Source organism: Notolepis coatsorum (genome assembly GCF_963971535.1).
Source record: "Notolepis coatsorum genome assembly, chromosome: 10".
Classification (NCBI taxonomy): domain Eukaryota; kingdom Metazoa; phylum Chordata; class Actinopteri; order Aulopiformes; family Paralepididae; genus Notolepis; species Notolepis coatsorum.
In genome coordinates this window covers 16319326-16346155 of record NC_140174.1, presented here as the reverse complement: position 1 = coordinate 16346155, position 26830 = coordinate 16319326, and the positions used below count along the sequence as shown (strand labels likewise).

Sequence of the window (26830 nt, the reverse complement as noted above, 5' to 3'; positions counted from 1 at the left end):
TGAGGGCTTTCAGCCTGACCTGGTGGAGGGTGTTGAGGGCTTTCAACCTGAGCTGGGGCAGGGTGTTGAGGGCTTTCAACCTGAGCTGGGGCAGGGTGTTGAGGGCTTTCAACCTGAGCTGGGGCAGGGTGTTGAGGGCTTTCAACCTGAGCTGGGGCAGGGTGTTGAGGGCTTTCAACCTGAGCTGGGGCAGGGTGTTGTTGAGGGCTTTCAACCTGACCTGGTGGAGGGTGTTGGAGGGCTTTCAACCTGAGCTGGGGGAGGGTGTTGGAGGGCTTTCAACCTGAGCTGGGGGAGGGTGTTGGAGGGCATTCAACCTGAGCTGGGGGAGCGCGTCTGTAAATCATTACTGGGATTATTTGAAACCGTATGAAAGGAAAATCTAGGTCAAGAAACGGGCAACATTTTACCAGGCAGGGGATCCTCAGCCTTCAGCCAACGGAGTTAGAGTTACAGCCAGGACGGGTTCTGTGCCACTTTCACCAGAACTGCCTCACGCTCTAGTCTAGAGGGAACCCCCATATACTGTCTCTAGTCTAGAGGGAACCCCATATACTGTCTCTAGTCTAGAGGGAACCCCATATACTGTCTCTAGTCTAGAGGGAACCCCCATATACTGTCTCTAGTCTAGAGGGAACCCCATATACTGTCTCTAGTCTAGAGGGAACCCCATATACTGTCTCTAGTCTAGAGGGAACCCCCATATACTGGCTCTAGTCTAGAGGGAACCCCATATACTGTCTCTAGTCTAGAGGGAACCCCATATACTGTCTCTAGTCTAGAGGGAACCCCCATATACTGTCTCTAGTCTAGAGGGAACCCCATATACTGTCTCTAGTCTAGAGGGAACCCCATATACTGTCTCTAGTCTAGAGGGAACCCCCATATACTGTCTAGTCTAGAGGGAACCCCATATACTGTCTCTAGTCTAGAGGGAACCCCATATACTGTCTCTAGTCTAGAGGGAACCCCCATATACTGTCTGGTCTAGAGGGAACCCCATATACTGTCTCTAGTCTAGAGGGAACCCCATATACTGTCTCTAGTCTAGAGGGAACCCCACAGATGCCGTCGCTCACTGAATACACAGTGAGTTGTGACGTTAATTCCCCTCTCGTCCTCTGCTCCAGTGAAGCGTGCCAGAGACGACAAGGAGGCCGGGTGCTCCGGTGCCGAGCCCCAGAAGAAGAGGCTGAAGGGGGTCAAGAAGACTGAGCAGGAGGCCCACTCACCCTCCACAGCCCAGCCACACAGGTGGACACCACACACACACCCTCTGGTGCTACAGAGGTTGATAGTTTTGTAGCACAGGCCAAAATATTGTAGCACAAGTATAAAACGTGTTATATTTGTAACAGTCACAAATGTGCCTATTGTATTTGTTATTTAGTTGCAGTGCCATGTTTGGCTGTCATTTTCATGCTGACAAGTTGACGTCACACAGCCAGACACGTTACGTGTAAGGAATTATGGGATTTGGTGTTGGATGTATGGACTCTACTAGGGGTGGGAATCACCAGTTTCATCACGATACGATACGATGTCGATTATTTGGACAACGATACGATATTTGCCGATATCACAAAGTCTGCCACGATACGATGCAGGTGCCTGCAATCGATATGAGACAATAAGCCCATTTAACACAACCAGTAACATTTAGGGTTCCCACGGTACCTGGAAAACATGGAATTAATTTTCATTTTCCAGGTATGGAAAAGTCATGGAAACTGAGCAAAAGTGAACACTTACATGGAAATAGAAACAGTTGTCCTGGAAAATTGTATTGGATGATGTGTAAAATAGTAATAAAATGAAACTAATGAGCACAAAATTAAGATTAGTTTATAAAAACCCTTTACATGTGAACAGCGTTTACTGTAGATATAAATGGATGATCCCATGTTGTAGACTAGAGCATGCTCTTGGCATCCTATATTGGATGTTGGAATTTGATGCAGGCAACTTGGTGATATGGACTTTAAAAGTGTGGTTTCGGATTGGTGGACATCAGGAATAATAACGTTACTCGCGATCTCAATAGAAGGGTCAAATACATGCATCTCCCAGCCAACACGGGATCCTTGACATCTACAGTGAAACTTCTTATGCAAGTTTATCCTCAAATGTAAGTACTGTAGCTAGGGCTGTCTTAAATACTTCGAAGCTTCGAAGCTTCGTTCGATGGCACAAGCTTCGAACATTAAAAAAAAAAATCGAAGTTCAAAAGAATAATTTTTTTTTTTTACTTCGATTTGTGTGTGTGTGTGTCCGTCCGTCCGTCGGGTGGGGCCGGGGGACAAATACACTGGAGGAAAGTAACCCAGCTCAGCACTGCCCAAATTATATCATCACTATTGCCTGTTTGAAGGATATCATCCTCAAACACATATACACCTACATGCCTTGTAGAATTCCACACATAAGAAAGAAAGATACTGGGATGAATAAACAAAATAGGAAATCAAATGTAGAAATGCATGCAATACATAAATAAATATGAATCTCCATATATGAAATAGAACATTTAGATAAGGTGCTACTGAGATGTTTTAGTGAGTTCTTTGTTTTATTGTGGAAGTAGCCCTTCTTAAAAATGCATGAACATTCACTGATAATTGGTCTGTAGTGGAGTCTACAAGGTCTACATTGCCGGACCATGTAGAATCCGGACCTTGTAGACTGACATAATTCTGTGCATAGTTTAGTCTACACAGGCCATATTTCAAATAATCTAAATCTTACTTCATTCATCTTAAACATTCTTGATTTGGGGGATTGGTAGTTCCCATGAAATCTGAAGTTGTTCAGACGACAACAGCGATCCACCTTGAATTAAATCACACAGCCGAGTGAAACCTTGTTGGCTGCGTCACAGTCACGAAAGGGGCTACTTAATTAATTAATCCAATCCACTTTATTTATAGAGCACATTTAAAAACAACAAAGTTTACCAAAGTGCTGTACAAGTCCCACAACATAAGATAAAAAATGTATTTATAAAAAAAAAAAAAAAAATCTAAGCTCGGCCCTGAAGCTTCGATTGCCAAAAAAAGCTTTGAAGGTCAGCCCTAACTGTAGCTGTGTTTTAACTGTGTGGTAGACCTGGGTTTATCAACGTTAGTTAGTAAGCAGTGCAATCTTGCTAACTAGCTAGCAACTTGAGTTTGAGTTTGTTTTGTTTTGATTTTGTTAATGATGCAAGCACATGGAGTGCAATCTTGCTAGCCAACATTCAGTTTGCTAACTAACTAGCTACTAGCTAGTCTTGGCTAGCTTGCATTGCTAGCTAACTACCAATACATTTTCACATTAGGCTGTGACATTACTTCTATACCGCATTCCCCCCGCACCCCCCATCCCCAACCCCGGTGACATAACTCCCACTTCCACATTACAACAATAACTGTGAACCGGACCTGCATTGCTGCACTATACACTATTTCATCCATTGCAAGTCAACCCCCCCCCTCCTTCCATTAACTCACTGGACTTTCACTGAAATATTTATATTTATTTATTTGCACTAGCACTAAATGCACTTGATTTTTTTTTATATATATTTTTGCACAAATCTTTCCAATATTCAAAATATATCTTTCCACAGCATAATGTGCAACATCCAAGATTCGTCTTTTTCTTTTTTGTAACAACATACAAAACATGTAAGAGACTCAGACAAACACATTAATAACTGACATGGAAATTAAAAAAGCACTTACAAAAAAAAAACCATTACTATACATTGTGCATATATATCCCTGATGCACATACGTTATATGTAGACCGATCTACCTGCAAGCAGGTATGTGCTGCATCTTCTATCGGGATGCCATCTTTCTCCATATTGCACATATTGAGAGGATGCGTCTCAGATATATGTAGGTGTGCGTGAGAGCATGTATGAATGTGTCTCAGATGTGTATGTGGGTACGTGTATCACGTAAGTGTCTCATACGTGTGTGTGCATCTCTCAGGTATGTGACTAATCCTACCTCTTGTGTGAATGATGGTATGTTATTATTATTGAGGACATTGGGACATTGATACTTTATTATTATATTATTGACATTATTATTTTGCACATGCTATATTTTATGTTTGTATGCCAGTGGTGATGTTCCTAACAAATTTTCGTTGTACCAACAATGACAAATGAAGATCTATTCTATCATCACTTAATATGGTACCTGGAAAATCAGGAGGTAGCATGGAAAAAAAATTCAAGGCAAGCGTGGGAACCCTAGGGTGCTAGTGCAGTAAATTCATTCATCGCACAGACCGATTTTTTCATAGCACGCTGTACAGCCCTGATGTCTGCCTTAGTTAAATATAAAATCACCAAACATTTACATTACTGAAGCACCGATGTATCACTCCCGTCCAAATCCTGTTGATTTTGTTGTCATTGTTCCCACTCCCTTCTGCTCCCGTTGACTTTTACTCCCGGTCCTGCCCAATCACGGGATTCAAAGTGAAATTGACTCCCATCCCGTGGGAATCCCGAAAATATGTCATCCTCTAGTGGACACACACACACTGCATGTCTGACTAACTTCTAACGTTATCTCTTGTACTCAGGACAGGAGCGAGGATAGAAGAGAGGAGACGGCAGAGAGGAGACGGCAGAGAGGAGACAGGAGAGAGGAGACAGCAGAGAGGAGACAGGAGAGAGGATACAGCAGAGAGGAGACAGGAGAGAGGAGACAGGAGAGAGGAGACAGGAGAGAGGAGACAGGAGAGAGGAGACAGGAGAGAGCAGAGAGGATACAGCAGAGAGGAGACAGGAGAGAGGAGACAGGAGAGACGAGACGGGAGAGAGGAGAGAGGATACAGCAGAGAGGAGACGGGAGAGACGAGACGGGAGAGAGGAGAGAGGATACAGCAGAGAGGAGACAGGAGACTTGTACTTCCCACATTCAGTGCCACAAATGCCAACAGGGTTGTTGATGTTTGTAAAGTAAAAAAAAAAATGGCACTTTTGGGGGCGCCTGTTGAGAGGTTAACAAACACCCAGAAAAGTGGCAATTTTTTAACTTTAACTTGAGCACTGCATACCTTTTTTGCAAAGCTTAGCTTTATACTTATAGCACATGCATGAGCCTGGTCTCTTTTGAAAGATAACATTCTGAAGTTACTAATGAAAAAAAGGAAAATCACTTAGTGCTAATGAAATCGAGTAACAGAGGTCTGACCTTAATTGAACTGTACTCGCATTTTTCTGTAGTGGTTGCAAGATTCCAATATTTCAGCATAGAGGTATAAACTGGAAAACACTGCGGTTCCATAGCCTGAAGTCTTATGTAGTACAGGTCCAAATTTGATACAAATCTGTTCAGAAATGAGAGACGTACGAGTAAAAGCGACGACAAAAAAAAGCTTTCCAAAATCCCATTTCCCCATCCACCGCTGTGTTCTGAAGGCTGAATCACTTCTGGTTTTCGCTCGTCAACTTTCACCTAGTTCTCTCTCTCTCTCCTCATACTCTTTGTCTCTCTCCTCTCTCTCTATTTCACACTCCGTCTCTGTCTCACTCTCTCCGTCTCACCCTCTGTCTCTCTCCTCACTCTATCTCTGTCTCACACTCCGTCTCTGTCTCTCTCTCTGTCTCACTCTCTCCATCTCACCCTCTCTCTCTCTCCTCTCACTCTCTCCGTCTCTCTCTCCTCATACTCTTGCTCTGTCTCTCTCCTCATACTCTTGCTCTCTGTCTCTCTCCTCACTCTGTCTCACTCTCTGTCTCTCTCTGTCTCTCTCTCGCTGTCTCTCTCTCTCCGTCTCTATCTGTATCTGTCTCTCTCCCCCTTCTCTCTCTCTCTCCCCCCTTTCTCTGTCTCTGTCTCTCTCTCTCTGTCTCTCTCTGTCTCTCTCAGTCCGTCGGAGCTCTCTGTAATGGACCGGCTCCTCGCTCTGGAGAAGATGATGATGAGCTCCCAGGAGCACCAGAGGCTGGACCATATGGCCCAGTCCCACAAGAAGGAGATCCAAGTAAACGCAAACACACACACACACACACGTTCTTCTATCCTTTTGAGGACAAAAATGTCCCCACAAGCAGGGACAGATGATGTCAATCAATCAAATGTATTTATATAGCACATTTAGACATGACACTTGTCAACCAAAGTGCTTCACAGTAAGTCGCATAGCTAGAAACAAAGAAAAGTGCTAAAGTATAGAATGAACAGAAAATGTAAACAACCGACGGATAGACATGGAAACTAAACAACACGTCAAAAAGGAAAAGGACCCGGCGTCACATTCATGTGGCTTTCTAGCTTCACACGGGTTCCAGGGATGTTCCTCTTGAGGACCGTAGAGATGATTCACTTCACAAAACACCTTTTTAAAAGGCCACTCGACATTTAATTTTGTACACAATTTCTCACATATCTCAAAAAGCTAAACCGTTTTTCACAAATTAATAAAAAATGTCATTGAGAGTTGCTGAATTTCTATTTGTCCTCCAGTGATGTCACTAAGACACGGAATCCTTGGGAGCTCCAGTAGCTCACCGCATATCTCGGCGCTATTTCTGCGTCGGGGGAAAACCGTGCTCGTCACGGATCTGGGGGACACGAGTTCGATTCCCGGACCCGCCGTCATTTCTCAGAATGTCTTCCCCTGCTCTACATCCCGTTTCAACCTGTTTCTGTCGGTCATACTTGACCAGGAAAGCGATAAACGCTAAAAAATAATAATAAAAAAAAGAAAGTAAAAAAAAAAAAGACACAGAATCCTTGTCATGTATGAATTACAACTGAATTATATGATGGCAGATGAGAAAATAGCAATACCTTATAGGATCTTTTTATCTCAATTTCATTGATTAATACGCCATCATTTGACATCACTGGAGGACATCATTCAAATAACATAACTCTCTCTCTGTTCACATTTTCCTCATGAATGTTTAATGTTGAGGTCTGTCCCCCTGCATGGTGCCTCCTCTCTCCTGCAGGAGCTGATGGACAAACAGAAGGCGTTGGAGAGCAGGAGTGGCTCCACCCAGGGGAGCCTCTTCAGCAGCGGCCTGCCGCCTCTACACAGGAAGCAGTCCACCGCCAAGGTCAAGCAGCAGGCCGTGGTCCAGCCTCTACAACAGGGTCAGTGTGGCTGCTCACCTTCTCCACGGGCCACCAGGGTCAGATCATCTCGGGATACAGAGCTTCACATTCCTATTCAGTCCAGTATCTATTTACACTAGATACAATATAAAAGATAAAATACAAATACAATACAATATAAAAAAGTACAAAATACAAGATAGTCCAGTGGCAGTGATATGAGTCTCTCTAGTTCTCAAGTCCCGAGTTCTGACTGATGGTTCTGGCAGCAGAGCCGGACGTCTGAGCCCTTGGTTGTAGAGCCTGATGGCTGCCGGTATAAAGGACCGGCCCAGGCGTGGTGTGTCGGGGTACACACCAGTTAATATATCACACCAGTTAAATACACTGACAGACATTTACATACGCTATTGTAATCTTATTATATTTATCTTCTGGATCTATCGGGACAAAAGGATTATTCAAGCCCAGCCATTGTTTTTGGTGAAATGTAATATAAAATTCTAAAATAAAAACGATAATCAAACATTTTATTACTTGAAAAACATCACTGTAAGCAAATGAACCACTTCGACGTCTAACCGAAAACGATGGAATCCATTGTGTGAATGGGAGGGAATTTCCACGGCAAGAAAACTATCAATAATTTACCTGAAGAAATATTTACTTTCTGCGTTGATCGTCTATAAAGGGAACTGACCCCCTGCTTGTCCAGGAAGAGTGCGACAGTCGGTTCTTCTTTGACAAACGCCCGTCATTCTGCTTCTCCGCGTCATTGGGGCCTCATGGAGAATCACTCGGCCGGGCTATTGATTAGAGCGGTACGCTGATGCAAGAGGCCCAGTCTGCTATATTGGAGCCAGACGATGGATCAAATGACGATGAGGAGGTGTTATTTTTTTACGTGTCTCAGCAGCTTTGGAGACTGTGCTGGGAAAACTAGACGGACACCGCATCGCGGTGCGAAGCGCATGATGACTTCTGACTTCAGTAACGGCTTCCGACTTGTATATATTTAGACGAACCACCTTGAGGGGGGTCATCTGCCGTTTAATCTGTCTACACTGCACACTTACTGTCCATTACGAGAGCTTCCCAGACCGCTGGATGGTGGGACGGGACCCACTATCGGAGGCTTTATTTTGGTGGGGACCCACAGAGAATCGACTGTCTGGGGGTCGGGTCAGCTCAAGAGTCGTACTAAATTATTTAGTGAAAATGATGTTGGTATACGTGGCCCAGGTCTTCTGTCCTTAACTTAACAATTATGACAGTGTTGTATTGTCATGTAGTGTATATATAGTATTATGATGTAGTGTATATACAGTATAGTATTATGATGTAGTGTATATACAGTATAGTATTATGATGTAGTGTATATACAGTTAGTATTATGATGTAGTGTATATACAGTATAGTATTGATGTAGTGTACTGTATATATTGTTATAACTTGTGATGTAGTGTACTGTATATATTGTTATAACTTGTGATGTAGTGTACTGTATATATTATAACTTGTTATTCCTCTAATCAGTGTCTCAGCCGATTCAACTCATCGTTGCTGTAAAGAAACAATCCGTTGCCGTCAAGAAGAAGGAGAGGAAGGTTTCAGACCAGTGTGAGGTCAGCACCCGATCTCCTCTTTGTACTTCATTTGACATTTTGCTGAGGTGTGTGTGTGTGTGTGTGTGTGTGAGAGAGATACAGGCTGACATGGTGGAATAGCTTCTTAACAGTGTGCCTCTCGCACTGTAAGATTTCTACAGCTAATTAAGCCCAAGTTGCCACACGTCGGACAGATTCTTCACATGGAGAAAGCTTTCCACAAGCTGTCGAGGGGGGTTTTCACCCGGATCTTCTAAAGTTAAAGTAGAACGTTGTATTTGGGGATGAATATGGTCAACGGGAAGTATTCCCACCCTCAGCCAAACTCTTGAGTTGATTGCGTTTTGCTCAGTTGAAGTGTGTGGAGGAGCGGGTAACATGAGTCGTTGGAATGAGTTGCCTTTGACCACCAAACAGATCTTGAACCTGTATAGTTTCAAATACAGGAAATGGCTCCTAGAAAATGTCCCAGAGTAACAAAGGAAGGTTCCTGTTTTAATGTAGTGTAGTTTTATTGTCTGTACATTTTGTACATATTTTATTAATAAATGTTGTATTTTACTTTTTAATTATATTTTGAGCAATATACTGTTGGCTGATAATAATGTGTAATACATGTTTATGTAAATACCATGTGCTGCTGAGACCAAGGACCACAATGGAAATAAGTCTGACTTTTTTGTGCTATCCTTGATAATTTTAGGATGCATGACTTGTTGACAATATATATAATTGTCAAATAAACGAAACTAAACATTAACGTCCGTCTCCTCGCTCTCGCAGCCGCCATGCGGGAAGGAGAACGAGAACGAGAAGGAGAACTGGAAGGAGACGGAGACGAGCTGGGAGTCCCGGCTGGACACCTCTGTCCTGGAGCAGACCAGACAGAACATCCTGAACATCTTGAACACGGGCTCCCTCAAGGACCTCAAGGGCCTGCAGCTCATAGGAGACAAGAAGGCCAAGCTCATCCTGGGCTGGAGGGAGATCCAGGGCCACTTCACACAGGTCCTTCTTACCACCGTGTAGAATAGGGGTCTCAAACTCGCGGGCCAATTGCGGCCCGCTGGATGATATTTTGCGGCCCCCTACTTGACGGCCCCCTACTTGACATCAAAGTAAAAAAAAAATTATGTTGTGGAACTTGTACAGCACTTTGTTCAACTTTGTCAGTCCTGTAAAGTTTAAACCTTTTTAAATCTTAGACAAACAAAACACTTTGCTTTCATGAAATATTGTAAGCCATCATTTGAGGCTTTATAAAAGCAGCACAATGAACACAAATCTGTCAGTGCCGAGTCCGACCTCATCTTAAATAACAAACGGCATTGCTTGTTGTAGTTAACAAAGAGAGGCAGAGTTGATTTTGCACAAAAAAAAATCATATATATATATATATAATATTTGATGCGGCCCAGCCTCACCCAGACTCTACCTCCAGCGGCCCCCAGGTAAATTGAGTTTGAGACCCTTTACACACTAATGTATTTCCTGTTCCAACTTATTTTTTATATTTTATTTTTAATTGTTATATATTTATGTTATAACGTACCATTGCATTCGTTTGGTACACTGCGCATACTGAACCGGTTCCGTGCACCGTTACACCCCTACTGGCTAGTGGAGACGAGGCCACAGCACTGGTTTCCCTGTGACTCTTCCTTCCCAGAGAGCTCTTGGATTCTACCTTGTACTGCTTCTGGTTTTAAAGTACTAGTATCTTACAGTGTACCTGTGCCGGTTTGGAAAAGGACTTCGATAAGACTATTGTCCAGGTTTTAAAGCGGAGGAATAGCGCAAACAAATTTGGCGAAAGTATTTATTAAATAATGCCATTTGAATCCTGATACATGTGTGATGGAAACACTTGCTGTAGTTGTTGGGCTGCCGTCAGTTCTCATGGTAGTTGTTGTTGTGAGGAAGACCAACCAGTCACTGACCTGCCGTCAGTTCTCAGGGTAGTTGTTGTTGTGAGGAAGACCAACCAGTCACTGACCTGCCGTCAGTTCTCATGGTAGTTGTTGTTGTGAGGAAGACCAACCAGTCACTGACTTGCCGTCAGTTCACAGGGTGGTTGTTGTTGTGAGGAAGACCAACCAGTCACTGACCTGCCGTCAGTTCTCAGGGTGGTTGTTGTTGTGAGGAAGACCAACCAGTCACTGACCTGCCGTCAGTTCTCAGGGTTGTTGTTGTGAGGAAGACCAACCAGTCACTGACCTGCCGTCAGTTCTCATGGTAGTTGTTGTTGTGAGGAAGACCAACCAGTCACTGACCTGCCGTCAGTTCTCAGGGTAGTTGTTGTTGTGAGGAAGACCAACCAGTCACTGACCTGCCGTCAGTTCTCAGGGTGGTTGTTGTGAGGAAGACCAACCAGTCACTGACCTGCCATCAGTTCTCAGGTGGTTGTTGTGAGGAAGACCAACCAGTCACTGACCTGCCGTCAGTTCTCAGGGTGGTTGTTGTGAGGAAGACCAACCAGTCACAACCAGCAGACTCATAAAAACCTAATGGGATTTTATGTGAAAGTTGCCTGCAGAGCCTCGGGTCAAGTTTGGTTTAGTGGGCAAAATTGTAGGTGGGCTTCCCCACTCTCCAGGACATTTACACCAGGCACTGCAGGGCCACGGCTAAGAATAGTCCGACTCTAGCCATTAAAACAACAGCCTTTCAAGTTTCTTTATTATTTGTCATACAGAATACTTTGCATGAAATGTTTCTTTCTGTTTCGCTCCTGAGAGTGTGCTAGATAATAATAAGATGGTATAAATAAATATAAGTAAAAAATAGAAAGTCAAGTAAACACAAGTGTAAACAACAATTGTTCAGTATACCTCTATATACAGTATGTACATCTGGTACAAAAATGGCGAGGCTTAGCTTGTGGTGCCACCGTTGTGGTGGTGAGGTGCAATAAGGCAGGGGTTCCCAAACTTTTCAGGCCGGGACCCAGAAAATAAGGAGTCAGAAAGCCGCGGCCCAATGCACATCGTCAGGCTTTTTTTTTTTTTTTTTTTTTTTTTTTTTGGCGATCGGTTTTTTAGGCCAAATATCACTTCAATCCTATTAAGTTAGTTCAAGTTAGTTATTCATTTATATGTGCTATTTATGAGAGGGCTAACTTGTTGCAAAATAATAATGATAATAATAATAGCCTCATTAAAATACTATTGTTGTTTCGGTTGTTTTCAGCGTTTTATGTGCATAATCTGTTATTTAGTTTGAAATGTTCGTTGAAATACGGTAAGTAGATTTTTCGTTTTTGTTTATTTATTAAGTTAATATAAAACCATATAGTCTCATTTTAGAATACAATAGCATATAATTTTAGAATACAACTAGAAACACTGTCCTGGCCTGCTTCTAAGTTCAGTGGCCTGGAATTATTATTATTATTTTTTTTTTTTTTTTTTAAATCATCTCGCGGCCCTCCCGTGGCCCCGACTTTGGGAACCACTGCAATAAGGAATGAGAGATGTATAATTCTCTTACCAATAATATAAATTAAAAGTGTGATAAAGTGGGTGCTACAGTGTGTTGTTTTGCACCTCTTTGCACTGCTGCGGTCAGGCAAGCGCTACCGGAGTCTCATGGCCAGTACAGAGAGACTCAGAAGCAGCTTCTATCCCCAGGCCATCGGGATGACTCTCAATGACTCTATCCACCACTAACCCATCCATCTACATTCATTGCACACACATCCTCTCAAGCACATACTCACTTTAAACATTCACCTCAAACATTCATTCACTTTAGACAATTTAAATACTTTTTAACACCACCTATGTTATTTTTTTTTTTACGTTTATTTTTTTTACTGTATGAAGCACAATCTCAGGAGGCTCATACAGAACCAAGCATTTCACTGTAATGTACACGTACCTTATATGTGACAAATAAAATAACTTGTTTTGGGGCATATTTCAAAGTTCTTCTGTTCTCTTCCAGGTGGAGGAACTGACTAAAATCGAGGGCATCACAGCGAAGAGGTTTTCCTCCTTCATGAAGGTAACGCCAGCGGCCTCGTCTCTCTCTACACCCAGTTGGGATTTTACACGTTGATGATGAATGAATGATTTTATTTCTGTCTTTTACAAAGCAATGTACATTAGTAGGACATTTATAAAAAAGAGAGAAATTGACCGAAAAGGTGTAGGCTGAAGCCGAGGCTTATAATTGCCTACCCCTTTTAAATTACATTATTAACACACAAAAAATTTAATTCAGTACATCATTTTGTAAAAACTAAAGTTTCATAGTTTTATACAAAACTTATACACTTATTTATTTGTTTATGTATATATTTGTCACGATTTTTATAGTTGTTATAATTAGTGCTGTCAATAGATACAATTTGTTTTACTAATTAATCTCACATTTTCTGTAATTAATCTAGATTAAAAATCGCATTTTTCTACTTAAGACCGAAGCTTGTAACAGATATTTACTTGAGTAAAATCAACACAAAGAAAGTATATTTAGATTCAAAGACTATTTTAATTTTCTTTGAATACAGTTTCTCTCCTGTGAAATACAAATGTTCAACAAAACCATCAACATTGACTCAGCTAGACCTCTTTCTTATATCTGTGGTGCTAAGATTGAAGATTTTTCACTCCATAGATTAATCTAGATTAATTTATTTTAATGCTTTAAATAATTTAAATTAATCTCAAGTTAAAGCATTGAGTTTGACAGCCCTAGTTATAATAAAATATAATTAGGATAATAATGTTTTATGACAGTGGCTCAGGAATGATCTCATGGTGATGGTTGTTATCGGACTGTAATTGACCAATATTCACACAGTGGGCATTTTGCTCTTATGCCATGCTCAGGTTGGGTTCCTTTCCACCCTGTTGGTTGGGTAAAGGGTGGAAAGGAACCCAACCTGTTGGGTGGAAAGGAACGACAGTGGCTCAGGAAGTGGAGCGATCGTCTGGTAATCGGAAGGTTCTCTGTTAGATTCCCACTCCTTCTGGGCAGCGTGTTGAGGTGTCCTTGAGCAAGACACTTAACCCCTTATTTCTCCCGATGAGCAGGTTGGCACCTTGCATGGTCACCTCTGCTGTCAGAGTGTGAATGTGAGTGAATGGGTAAAATGTGAGGAACAAATTGTAAAGCGCTTTGGATAAAAGCTGTTGTAATGCAACATTTACCACAACCTGAGTGAGATAAGGGCAAGATGGTGGCCGTGTGGACATGGTTGATGCAAAACCAATGACATTCTTGATTAATTATAGGATTGAAAACCTGTGCCCCACTGTTTGACATTCTGCTTGTTGTGTTTTTGTTGTGGTTATTTAATGATATCTTTTTGTTCTCCTTTTTCAGGCAAACATTCTCAGCGCCATGGGGAAGTGATTTTTTTTTCTTTTTGTATTTTATGAATTTTTCTCTTAACTTTATCTAGCTATATTTTCTGTTGTGTATAATTGCCCAATGTATATAAACCTTTTTAACCTATTTTAAGCTTTTTTTTATACTGCGAATGTCCTTGCTTTGTACCACAATGTTTTTGTAGTGGTTGCTTTATCCCACATGATGGCGCAATATTGCCTTTTTTTCCTCCCAAGTGTGTCTCCAACATGTGTTTCTTTTTAATAAACACATTCATTGCTCACTCAATATTTCTGTTTCTTTCATTATAAGAATGCATGTTTTTATTATATATGTTTTTTAGATAAATAAAATCTATAAAACGCCCTTAATCTTCCTGGAAAAGTTTTACACTTGCTGTACATTTTACTGTGTATTTCTGTATTTTTGGCTGTATAGTTTATATTTTAGAATGTGTATATACATACCAGAATGTATATCCCGGACCGTATTTTATTCTTATTTTTTAATGTTATCGTAGTCCTAAGTGTTTATTGTTCAATGTGGGCGATCTGTAGTGCCGAATTTCCCTCAGGATTAATATAGGATTTCTATTCTCTAATCTTGCATCATGGACCCGACATCTCCTTTACAAATATCTCCTCTAATTGGGCTAATAATTACGAACCATTATGAATTGAAAATGGGGCACCCTGAAACTAGACGAAAGTCTTTCTCCGGTCTGCATCCCCTTAACAATTGTGTGTATTGAGCCGTGCTGTATACTGTACCCATTCTGCTATCTGTTTTCAATCAATCAATCAACCCCTGCTGATGATGGGGAAACAATAGGTTAGAATATAAATACTTAAAGTTTATCCCGAGGGAAATTTGGCATTATAAGCCCTCTGTGAATATATGCAGTCTGTTGTGCTGTGTAAACGTGGTCTATTATTATTTATACTGGGACCATTATCGTCGCAGTCGCACCTGAGCGTCATTTTGGGGGTAGACCTGCACCTCTCTGTAGCCGCGCTGTATATCCCCCCCCCCCCCCCACTGCGCGCAGCAGCGGTGGCTTTGGTTTGATTGATTGATTGAAAAGTTTATTAACAGATTGCAGAATGGGTACAGTACAGCACAGGGGATGCAGACCAGAGAGACGTTCGTCTTGTTTACACCAGGGTCCTCCATTTTCAATTAATCATAACATATATATGACATACAGATAGACAGACAGTACTGTGCTACATCTATACATTTTATGACATACCAGATTTGCAAATACCAGAAAAGAGAGTATATACATTTGACGTAAAAACTGTACATTGGAGGAGGTGGGGGGGGGGGGGGACACTGCAACTGTACATTGGAATATTGACAACCATACTTGGTCAATTACTGTACATTGGAGGGGGTTGGGGTTAGGACATTTACAGGGGCCAGTTTCGAATTGCAGTCAACTGTAGAGGTTTCACTACATTCATTTGGCTTTGCTTTCACTACAGCTCGCCGCGCGGCAGCATTCTCTCCGCGTCCCCGGAGCGCAGCGCCGCGCTGGGGGGAGAAAGTGCTTCCCACATTATTCGGCGCGCAGGCAACACGTCTCACATTTTGACGGGAGCAGATGCTTGGATTCTGGACAGAGAGGGTCACGTTTCTGCTCTCTTTTAGCTTGCGGCACCGCGGCTGTGGGGAATTATTATTATTATCGCGTCCTCACCAGATTCTTCTGAAGAACCGAAGCGAGGGACGTTTCGCATCTAGTGAGAGTGTTGAGACGTGCGCGGGATTGAAAAAGGTCAGTGGTGTTTTTCTTCTTGCGTGTGTCTTATTATCATCTTCCACCTGACTGAGCCTGGATGGATGGATTTGCCATATTGTCCTGTTGGCGGTCGCTTTTGGATGCGAGGCTCCGGTGACCGACCGCTCGCCATTGAAAATATAGAAAGCCATTTTTCTTTGCATTTTAATAGCTCTAATGTGTGGGTTTCCCACCCACGACCCCTACCGCGCGCGCGCCAACCCCCCCCCCCCCTCCTCCGTGTGGTCCTGCTCTCTCTCCCTCCCTCCCTATTGTTCTGCGCACATTGAGACCATATGTGCTATATTGTGCGGGACGCTGCTTATGTACACATGATGATGACGAGAGAAGAGAGCATATGTACTCACTCACCTGCACAAAACAATATTGGCACCATTTCAAAGGAACCGGGTCCCATCTGTCCCTGCCTTGTGTTTTCCCATGAATTGCAGCCTTTTTCGCATAATTGTCATGATTTTATCCATATCATCTCGTATAGTTAATGTCTTTATTCTATTATTATCCTGGTCTCATCATAACTTGCCATGCGCAGACCTTCGTTGCCAGAGTGTATTCCGAGTCTTTTAACTCTGGCTCTTTATTACTGATGATGATGCATGGTGGTAGGGGGAAGTGGTTGGGGGTGCCGGGATTAAGGATGAGTGTTGTGACCTAAAGGCTGTGGTGGGAGATTATGATTACATTACCGTTTTCCTGAGCTTTAATCATAGGCAGACTAGATTCATATGCCAGCAGGCATATAGAGATGCAGAAGACTATTTCAAAAAGAGCGTAAACAATAGGTGAATAAAAATAAGCCTTTGTTCACGTTGATGCTTAGATCTTTGTGCCCCCCTCCCCCTCCCCCAGGCCTGGCTACAGGCTGCATGAAGAGGACAGGACCACAGGCCCGTCTCCTCTCTCAGTATGACTGCAAACATCCTCCCGGTCCCCAGCACTTGGCCCGGGGAGGACCAGCCGTCTCTACTGGACCAGGACGACTCTCTGTCGAGCCCGGTCCCGCTCCCGGCGCCCCTCCCGGTCCCGTCTCCCGCAGCCACGGACGAGCAGACCCTCCACGGGACCGGCAGGTCGGGGTCCCCCCACCGGGAGTCCAACAGGGAGCTGGTCATCGTCATCAACGAAAACCTAGAGAACAGTAAGTGGTCGAGGGTTCTACTCCCCATGCGCCTCACGGCGGGGGGGGGGGGGGGGGGGGGGGGGGGGGGGCTAGGAGAGGACGGGGGCTCGGGTCACATGTCATTAATCTTCTATTCCGGCGCTCTGCCTGCCGGGATGCAGTCGTGTGTTTTGGGACGATGTCCTCGTCTCGTCCCTCCTGTGGTTGAATAGTGGACTCACCTCTGCCCCCCTAGTTTCAAACCTTTATTTAAACTCTAAAGGCAATGGAGGTCTCCCTCATTTACAGCCACGACGAGCTCCCCAAACGTGACCTAGTTTATCAGCAACTTCATACATATATTTCTATTTCTTTATTTCGCACCATTTCAGAAAAACGGTAAACAAATCAAAACATTGACCGTGACACAAAGTGTATATAAAGGTGCTGAGTAGAGGCAAGAGACCCAGATGGGCCTCAACTCATTAAATCATCGGATAAAAAAAAACACACAGACGGTGGAGACGACCATGCAAGGTGCCGACCTGCTCAAAGTGTCTTGCTCAAGGGACACATCGACACGCTGCCCGGGAGTAGCGCGGGAACCGGGAACCTCCGGGAATACCAGACGAGCGCTCTAGCTCCCGGGGCGACAGTGGCTCGGGAGGTAGAGCAGTCGTCTGGCAATCCGGAGGTTCCCGGTTCGATTCCCGGGCAGCGTGTCGATGTGTCCCTTGAGCATGACACTTAACCCCTAATCGCTCCCGATGAGCAGGTTGGCACCTTGCATGGTTGCCTCCGCCGTCGGTGTGTGATGGTGGAATGGGTCAAATGTGAAGAACAAATTGTAAAGCGGCTTTGGATAAAATCGCTATATAAAAAAAGCAGCCATTTTACCATCATGAACTCTCCCAGCGTGTAATCATTGTTCCGGTGTTTTTCCTCCAGGTAACGGGATCCACCCGTCCTCCGCCGAGCCCACCTCCCCCGTGGTCTCCACGCCCCCCCGGAGGCAGCGCTCCATCTCCTACTCGCACCACGGCACCAAGACCCGCAAGGGCAGCCGCGCCAGCTCCATCGGATACACCGCCTTCTCCCCACGGCCCTCGCTGTCCCGCCACTCCAGCATCGCCACCAACCCGCCGCTAGACCGGACCAAGGCCAAGGACTACCTGTTCCTGGCCGTGCTGGCCTGCTTCTGCCCCGTCTGGCCCATCAACATCGTAGGCTTCGTCTACTCCATCATGGTGAGAGCCTCTCTCTCTCTCTCTTTTAGCTTTAAGAAATCAAGTCTGATTCCTATGATCCGAGATGGTTCCGGTTAAATAATAATAATAGGGGGGCAGGTGGCGCACGGAGATTACGTTCGTCACCAACACCGGGAGACACTAGGATTTGCCTGTTCGAATCCAGCTCCCGGCGTTGCTATCAGCTTGGCTGGCCTCTCACACTGATACAATTGGCTGTATCAGAGGGTGGGAAAGCTGAAGGGTGGGTCCTGGGCGTTGTGGACAGCGACCCCTACAGTTCGGTCGGGGCGCCTGCTCAGCAAGGGTTGGAACTAAGGAGAGATGGTGTGGCCTCCCACACGCTACACTCTCCCCGGTGAGAACCTGCGCGGCCAGGTTGGCCTGCCCCAGGCTGCACATGCGTCGGAGGAAAGCATGTGACAGTCTCCGGTCTCCCGGACCAACAGTAGGGGAAAGTACGCAACAACCAGGAAGGGTGGGATGGGAGAAAAATCGGGAAAAAGGAGGGGAAGAAAGATTAAAAAAAAAAATTATAATAATAATAATCATTTATTTAAAAATTTATTTTTTTATACAAGAATTGCAGCTCAACGTGCTTCACAGCAGCAAAAAGTGAATAAAAAAAAAGATAAAATTTGCTAAATAAACAAGACATGGAACACAAAATCAAGCAGTTCTTCACATTATGATCTAACATCCCACTAGGCCTCCCTGTGTACTGCTTGATCGTCACACATAATATAGACAATTTTCAAATAATAAAAGAGCAAATAGTGCAACTCAATAAAACGGTAAGTAGAATAGAATAATGCAATAGTGGGGGCGGCTACGTGGCGTAGTGGGCAAGGCGCTCGCCACGAAATCTGGAGACGCTGGGCTTGCCTGTTCGAGCCCAGCGCTCCACATTTGCTTTCAGTTTAGCTGGTCGTCCGTACTAATACACATTGCCCGTATTAGGGGGTGGGAAACTGATGGGTGGGGATCGGGCGTTGTGGACAGCGACTCCTACAGGTCGGTTGGTGCGCCTGCGCAGTAGAATCAGGAAGTGTCGGGGGCAGCGTGAGCCTCCCACGCGTTACTCCTCGCCACTGAGAGATCGAGCTGCGCAGGTGAAAAGATGCGACTGCTGTTACCTCAAGTACCGGAGGGGACTTGTGCTATGTATGACTTAGTCCACATTGCAGCCGGCTTGTGGGAGGCAAGAAACAGCGTTCGTGACAGGGGAGGGTTGAATTGGATGATACGAAATTGGGATGGGAGAAAATATAGAAAATGGGAGAAAAAGTGGATAAAAAAAAAAGAATAATGCAATAGTGCAGTTCCGAATTACTGTTTAAACAGTAGACCTGACGGTCTTTCTTCCTTTAAAGGTGCTGTATAGATGGCGTTCGGCCACTAGGTGTCCCACTAGAGCACCGGCAGTGTCGTTTGTCCAATCGGGTGCCTTCCACATGGGAAGTAGGGAGGGGATCACATGCCTGCAACATGTAAACATTAATTATGGACACGCCAATGATAAATTAATCAATCATTTTCTTGGGGGGGTGGGGGGGGGGGGGGGGGGGGCAATACTTTTATTCTGCATTTTTCTAAAAGCTCTGATTGTATTATTTATGATCAAATGTATATATAGAATAGAAGTACTTTATTGTGGGTCTGTTTTGCTGAAATGGTGCGAAATAAAGAAATAAAAATATATGTATGATATATTATTGATCCCGAGAGAAATTCAGCACCACACATCGCTCACAATGAACATTTAGTTAGGCAAAAGTCAAAAAATAGAATAAGAATAAAAATTTAAATACAGTCTGATGTACGTTCTAAAATATGTATATACTGTACATTCTGAAATATACAGTCCGACAATATACAGTAATAAAATGTAAAATATATATATATATATACACGTATGTATATTACAAAAAAAATGATCTAAAGCACCTTTAACATGTATGACCTGGCAAGTCATCGAGATGCACAGAGCCAGTCCACAGAACAACCATTAAAGGGACCTTTCCCCCTAGAAACCGCCTGTACTGGGAACTCTCACTGTCCGCGTCGCCATCTGTCCCACTTAGCTCTCTGGGCCTCAGCTCCGGCTAGTGCGGCTTAAAGTCTTACTCCTCTGCCTTCTCAACTGGGGAGAGTTGTTAATTAAAACGGATCTTTTGACCGTTCCGCACCACGTCTTCAACCGGGCGACATCCGATATATGGGTGCAAAGCTTTTCTTTTTCATATTATTCAGAGACGTATCTCTCATTTCAGAACGCCTCGTGTTTCCACACGGTCAGCGATTCCGTCGTCCGTTGTCCTGGTTTGTCCAGAGACGGCCTCTGCTGCGCTGTGATGTTACATGATGGATCACAGTGGTGGGGGGAAATATCGATACAGTATGGTATCGCGATACTTTGCGTGGCGATACTGTATCGATACAAGGACGCCAAGTATCGATATTTTATTATGCAAATTATTATTATTATTATTTTTTTTGTATAAGGAAGTTGCATTGTTCATTTCAATACCTGTAATGGTACAGTAGTCCACACACACACACGCACACACACACACACACACACACACACACACACACACACACACACACACACACACACACACACACACACACACACACACACTGTCTGTCTGCTTGAAAAAATCCCATTTGCTGCAATAAAAATGATTGAAGTGAGATGAATGGACTCAAAACTCTATTAGATAAAACATGTTGACAAAGTTTTACTCTGCAGTTGAAAAAAGGTAATAAATCGCAATATTAATATCGCAATACTCTGCATATCGCAATATATTTTCAATCGCAATACTATCGTGACTTGAGTATCGTGATAATATCGTATCGTGAGGCCTCTGGTGATTCCCAGCCCTAGATCACACCCTGCTCTGTGTGTGATGTTACATGATGTATCACACCCTGCACTGCAGGGCTCCAGACTCACTTTTTTCACCACCATCCCAGAACCGTCCCGAAATAAATGTTTAACCGTCCCAAAGTGAATGTAAACCGTCCCAAAAATCGAAATGTCGTTTCTTTACTTTTGTTTTGTCGTCTATAGTTGTTATTGCCATAAAAAAACACTTCAAATGATTAGGAAATAAAGAATTGTATTTATATTTGAAATAATTATTTATTTTAACAATAGGCACATTAGACCAACGGGTAACAACAAAACAACCAAAACAATAACAATATTGAAACACCTTTCTTATTTTAATACCGTGTGTGTGAGAGAACAAGACAGCGAGGGGGCGAGCATCAACTAATCAATTAAACATTCTGATATTGTCACGGGTCTTGTGCAGTGGTCTTGTGCCACTGCAGTGATATGCGCACTGACAGTTGGCTATCCTGGAAATTGACATTTCCAAGTAAAAAAAAATCCCCTTCGTCCCACTTGCATGCCGAGGAGGATTTCTGTTTGTCCCAAATACATATTTTATCATCCCCGGGATGACGAGCCCTGCTGCACTGTGATGTCACATGATGGATCACACCCTGCTAACCTCTCCTCTGGTCCCAGTCCAAGAACAGCCTGGAGCAGGGTAACCTGGACGGCGCCCGGCGGCTGGGCCGCGTGGCCAAGCTGCTCTCGGTGGTGTCGCTCGTGGGAGGAACCCTCATCATCGTCGCCTGCATCGTCAACCTGGCCAGTGAGTCACCCCCTTGACCCTTGACCCTTCAACCCCTGGCTCCCATTTTGTTACTTTTTTTTAGATGAGGCATGAAAAACGCAACGTAAATAATTTACACAACTCTGAAGGGCTTCCGAAAAACTGACTTGTTTGTGTAAATACTGCATCTTGGTGTAGAACTGTTGTTTCGATGTGTTTCTAAGCTTAAGCCGTCTTTCTTAGTTCTCAGCAGTTACTGTAACAGAGTCAAAGTTAAGTTTATTGTAATTTTTCCATTGGCATGGAAGCACGAGACACAGTACTCGGGTCTCAGTTACAGCCATTTGATGCTAGATATACACTAAATAAATAATAAAAAATACATAAAATACTGATCCTCATGACTGACATACAAACGGATTCAATAAAATCCAGTAGAACCTAATCATTCAATAAAAACGGTCAATAGAAACAGTGAATTTATTCAGTAGCAAACTAATCCAAAATAAGAAACCTAGTCTAATTCAGTAAAACTGATTTAATTCAATAAGACCAATAGATTCACTCATTGAAAGATTAAAAGAGATGGATGTCATAAGGTGCTACGGTGCAGTGTGCAGAGGCATGGCAGTGATGAGCTTAGATGAACTGTTCAGTCGTCTCGCAGCATCCGGGAAGAAGCTGTTCTTCAGTCTGGGCCTCGGGGGTTCTTGCCTGGATGCTGCGCAGCCTCCTGCCTGAAGGGGGGGGTAAAGGCTTCCCTTGAGCTCTCGCTTGCTCCTGATTACAGAACGTACAGAACGTAGACCTGATGCTAGCGTGCTGCACATGCAGTCACACTGCCGGTACCGACCCAGTCGCTTTACAAACCGGTGCTTACTTTGTGGAGTAAAGGGGAAAATATTATGCGTCTAAAATGAAGTAGAATTTTGCATTAACGAAGTCCACGTTTCTTTTTGCAAAAGCCGCGAATTCTACCTTTAAGAAAAACTGATTCCAACCCCTTAGATTACCCTGATGAGGTGTTTAACCCCCGACTAAGATTAAGGTATGTTTAAGTGGTCTGCATTGCTTTTTAACTAAGTACCCATTGTAGGGGGTGTGTGCATAGATCAATTTCAAGTGATTTAAGTCATTTTAAGGGATTGTTCCCTAGTGTCCTAACATACACAAGAGGGTCAGTCAGTTAAATGATTTTACCCAGGAGCAATTTGATTATAATGTTTTAGTTCACTGCTCAAGCACACTTTTGTCTGTTTGATGTCTTCACTGAGGTTCAAGCTGATTCTTAGTGGTGTTTTCACTGAGGTTCAAGCTGATTCTTAGTGGTGTTTTCACTGAAGCTCAAACAGATTCTTAGTGGTGTGGTGTTTCCTGTTTTACGTACAAACCCACCCTCCCGCAGGGTCTCATTAATCCTAGAGATGTCCTAATTAACTTTTATCGGAGACTGGTTGTATTGTGCCAACATCTCTCTTCAAAAGGCCCCGCGGGCCCAGCATGTGTTCTGTTTGCCTTGATTACATCACGGCTCTGTTGTCTAAAGTGTTTACTTCCATGTTGAGCTGCTGAATAGTAATTTGCTCAGCTGACGTGACTTCCTTTTCTTTTCCCTTTCATCTTTTTTTCCCAGTAAACGTGAAAACCTGAGCGTGGTCCCGGCTGGAAGCTGAAGACGAGCGACTGCCCCCCCACCCCCACCCGCCCCCCCCCCCCACCCGCCCGCCCCCATCTCCTTCCCGCCAAGTCATTACCCGGCAGACTGACCAATATACATACTTACCTCTATAATCTATATGAATCCTTTTATTATTATAAAAATATTTTATCCTGATTGGAGAAAATTAAATATGCAAGACGCCGCTCTGCGTCTGGACTCCGGCCGCCGGACGAGGCGGAGAATAATAAACAATCCGGACTAATCCACCTCGTCGTCTGCCGCTCTCAGACCCGAGAGCGGCTCCTCCGGCGTTAACGACGAGACGTGACTTTGCTCTGGCAGGACTGAGGTGGCGCCGTGGTGATGTATGTGACAGTACCTGCCTCTCGGCGTGGAGAGGGCCACACGCCAGGCCCAACAAACTGTCTGCCAAGTACATCCCTCAGCGCCCCAGACGACAGGACGCGTCGGAAAGCCGCCGTTAAAATCCATTCCGGACGCGCGGGAGACCGCTCGGGGGGGGGGGGGGGGGTGTGAGTTGGAAGCGCACAGGAGGAATGCATTTCAGAGATCCCTTTTTAAATTTCTCCAGATACTCTCTAGGTTGGAGTCCGTGGGTAACCTCCCCGCGACCCGCCTGTTCTGTATCTGAGCGCGAGCGAGTAAGTGGGTGGATGAAAGGGAGGCTTACGACCAGCTGTGAGACTGGAAGGGATTATGATGAGACGTCTCGGGCCGAGGGGACAGACGGACGCAGGGGACAGACGGACGGACGGAGGGGACAGATGGACGGAGGGGACAGACAGACGGACGGACGGAGGGGACAGACGGACGGAGGGGACAGACAGACGGACTGACGCATGGGACAGACAGACGGACGGACGGAGGGGACAGATGGACGGAGGGGACAGACAGACGGACGGACGGAGGGGACAGACGGACGGAGGGGACAGACGGACGGAGGGGACAGACGGACGGAGGGGACAGACAGACCGACACACGGAGGGGACAGACAGACGGAGGGGACAGACAGACGGAGGGGACAGACAGACGGAGGACGGAGGGGACAGACAGACAGACGGACGGAGGGGACAGACGGACGGAGGGGACAGACAGACGGAGGGGACAGACAGACAGACGGACGGAGGGGACAGACAGACGGAGGGTACAGACAGACAGACAGACGGACGGAGGGGACAGACGGACGGAGGGGACAGACGGACGGAGGGGACAGACAGACAGACAGACGGACGGAGGGGACAGACGGACGGAGGGGACAGACAGACGGAGGGTACAGACAGACAGACAGACGGACGGAGGGGACAGACGGACGGAGGGGACAGACAGACGGGGGGACAGACAGACGGGGGGACAGACGGACGGAGGGGACAGACAGACGGAGGACGGAGGGGACAGACAGACGGGGGGACAGACAGACGGGGGGACAGACGGACGGAGGGGACAGACGGACGGAGGGGACAGACGGACGGAGGGGACAGATGGACGGAGGGGACAGACAGACAGATGGAGGGGACAGACAGACAGATGGAGGGGACAGACGGACGGACGGAGGGGACAGACGGAGGACGGAGGGGACAGACAGACAGGGAGACGACGTGCCAAAAGAGACAAAAACCAGAGGGAAAGTTTCTCGCTTGTGTGACGTGGAGTTTCTTGGCTTTCGATCAGACGATCCCGGCGAGTCCAAACCCCTCTGTGTGGACGAGGAACATGGATTTACTCGTCTGCCCTCCTGTGACTTCAGATCTGTTCCGGCACCACGGAGCCCTTTCTGGAAGGACGGCGTGAGCCGAGAAAAAAGGCAGTTATTTGACCGACGTCCGTAAAGTAAACGCTACGTCATCGCGAGACGACGTTTTCCTGTATAGTCGACCTTTTGATAACTTTGTAAAGGAGCATTTGCAAAAAAAAAGAAGGATTTTGAACCAGCAGTTTCATTGCTCTTACTGAGTACTGAGCCACAATTGACAGATGGTGTTTTCGTGTGCGCACGTGCGTGTGTGTGTGTGTGTGTGTTGGATACAGGCATCATTATTTGGTTAACAGAGTAAATAGTCTCTGTACTGTGGTTGCAGTAACATGTACTGTGGCTTTACGCCTGCATCCTGGCAGGAACCGCTGGGCGTCGTCTCGTTCACCAGACAACCTCCATCTATCCCAGTCCATAGACATTTGGTGCCACTTTGAACTCATTTACAATGAGGCAGGTTGTAATGAAGTATCTCTAACGTATCATTAGAAACCATCTCCAGTAAAGCCAGAGTAACTAAATAGAAGCCAAAGCTACTGGAAGTCCCTGTGTCTGTTTTTATAAAAACATTTAATTAACCTTTATTTAAAGATGCTATAAGTGTTAAGTAGCTCTACATTCCGACAGCCATCACTGATACAGAGTGTCTGGTCAGTAACACAGGTCTCCCAGTCCCTCCTCTCTGCAGTAAACGGCCATCACTGATATAGAGTGTCTGGTCAGTAACATGGGTCTCCCAGTCCCTCCTGCTCTGCAGTAAATGGCCATCACTGATATAGTGTGTCTGGTCAGTAGCATGGGTCTCCCAGTCCCTCCGCTCTGCAGTAAACGGCCATCACTGATATAGAGTGTCTGGTCAGTAGCATGGGTCTCCCGGTCCCTCCACTCTGCAGTAAACAGTCATCACTGATATAGTGTGTCTGGTCAGTAACATGGGTCTCCCAGTCCCTCCGCTCTGCAGTAAACAGTCATCACTGATATAGAGTGTCTGGTCAGTAGCATGGGTTTCCCAGTCCCTCCGCTCTGCAGTAAACGGCCATCACTGATATAGAGTATCTAGTCAGTAGCATGGGTCTCCCAGTCCCTCCTGCTCTGCAGTAAACAGCCATCACTTATATAGTGTCTGGTCAGTAACATGGGTCTCCCAGTCCCTCCGCTCTGCAGTAAACGGCCATCACTGATATAGAGTGTCTGGTCAGTAGCATGGGTCTCCCGGTCCCTCCACTCTGCAGTAAACAGTCATCACTGATATAGTGTGTCTGGTCAGTAACATGGGTCTCCCAGTCCCTCCGCTCTGCAGTAAACAGTCATCACTGATATAGAGTGTCTGGTCAGTAGCATGGGTTTCCCAGTCCCTCCGCTCTGCAGTAAACGGCCATCACTGATATAGAGTATCTAGTCAGTAGCATGGGTCTCCCAGTCCCTCCTGCTCTGCAGTAAACAGCCATCACTTATATAGTGTCTGGTCAGTAACATGGGTCTCCCAGTCCCTCCGCTCTGCAGTAAACGGCCATCACTGATATAGAGTGTCTGGTCAGTAACACGAGTCTCTCAGTCCCTCCGCTCTGCAGTAAACGGCCATCACTGATAGTGTCTGGTCAGT

The 26830-nt window shown here is 45.0% G+C and overlaps 2 protein-coding genes across 2 annotated transcripts in view; both read left to right on the top strand.

Annotated features, from left to right (window-relative positions):
* Nucleotides 1–14299, top strand: part of kif22 (kinesin family member 22) — a 28945-nt gene extending 14646 nt beyond the window's left edge. Inside the window, exons 7-13 of the mRNA XM_084322544.1 lie at nt 1131–1254; nt 5874–5988; nt 6962–7106; nt 8604–8692; nt 9458–9682; nt 12620–12679; nt 14006–14299. Of these exons, the coding sequence (XP_084178670.1) occupies nt 1131–1254; nt 5874–5988; nt 6962–7106; nt 8604–8692; nt 9458–9682; nt 12620–12679; nt 14006–14035 (788 nt within the window). The 3' untranslated portion in view covers nt 14036–14299. The remainder of the gene's footprint in view (nt 1–1130; nt 1255–5873; nt 5989–6961; nt 7107–8603; nt 8693–9457; nt 9683–12619; nt 12680–14005) is intronic.
* Nucleotides 14300–16721: 2422 nt separating this feature from the next.
* On the top strand, nt 16722–21852 carry LOC311235470 (trafficking regulator of GLUT4 1-like; the record flags this gene model as incomplete). Its single annotated transcript, XM_084322933.1, has 3 exons — nt 16722–16953; nt 17863–18161; nt 21706–21852. 3 exons carry the CDS (start codon nt 16722–16724, stop codon nt 21850–21852), a joined length of 678 nt encoding a protein of 225 aa, XP_084179059.1.
* Nucleotides 21853–26830: the final 4978 nt, after the last annotated feature.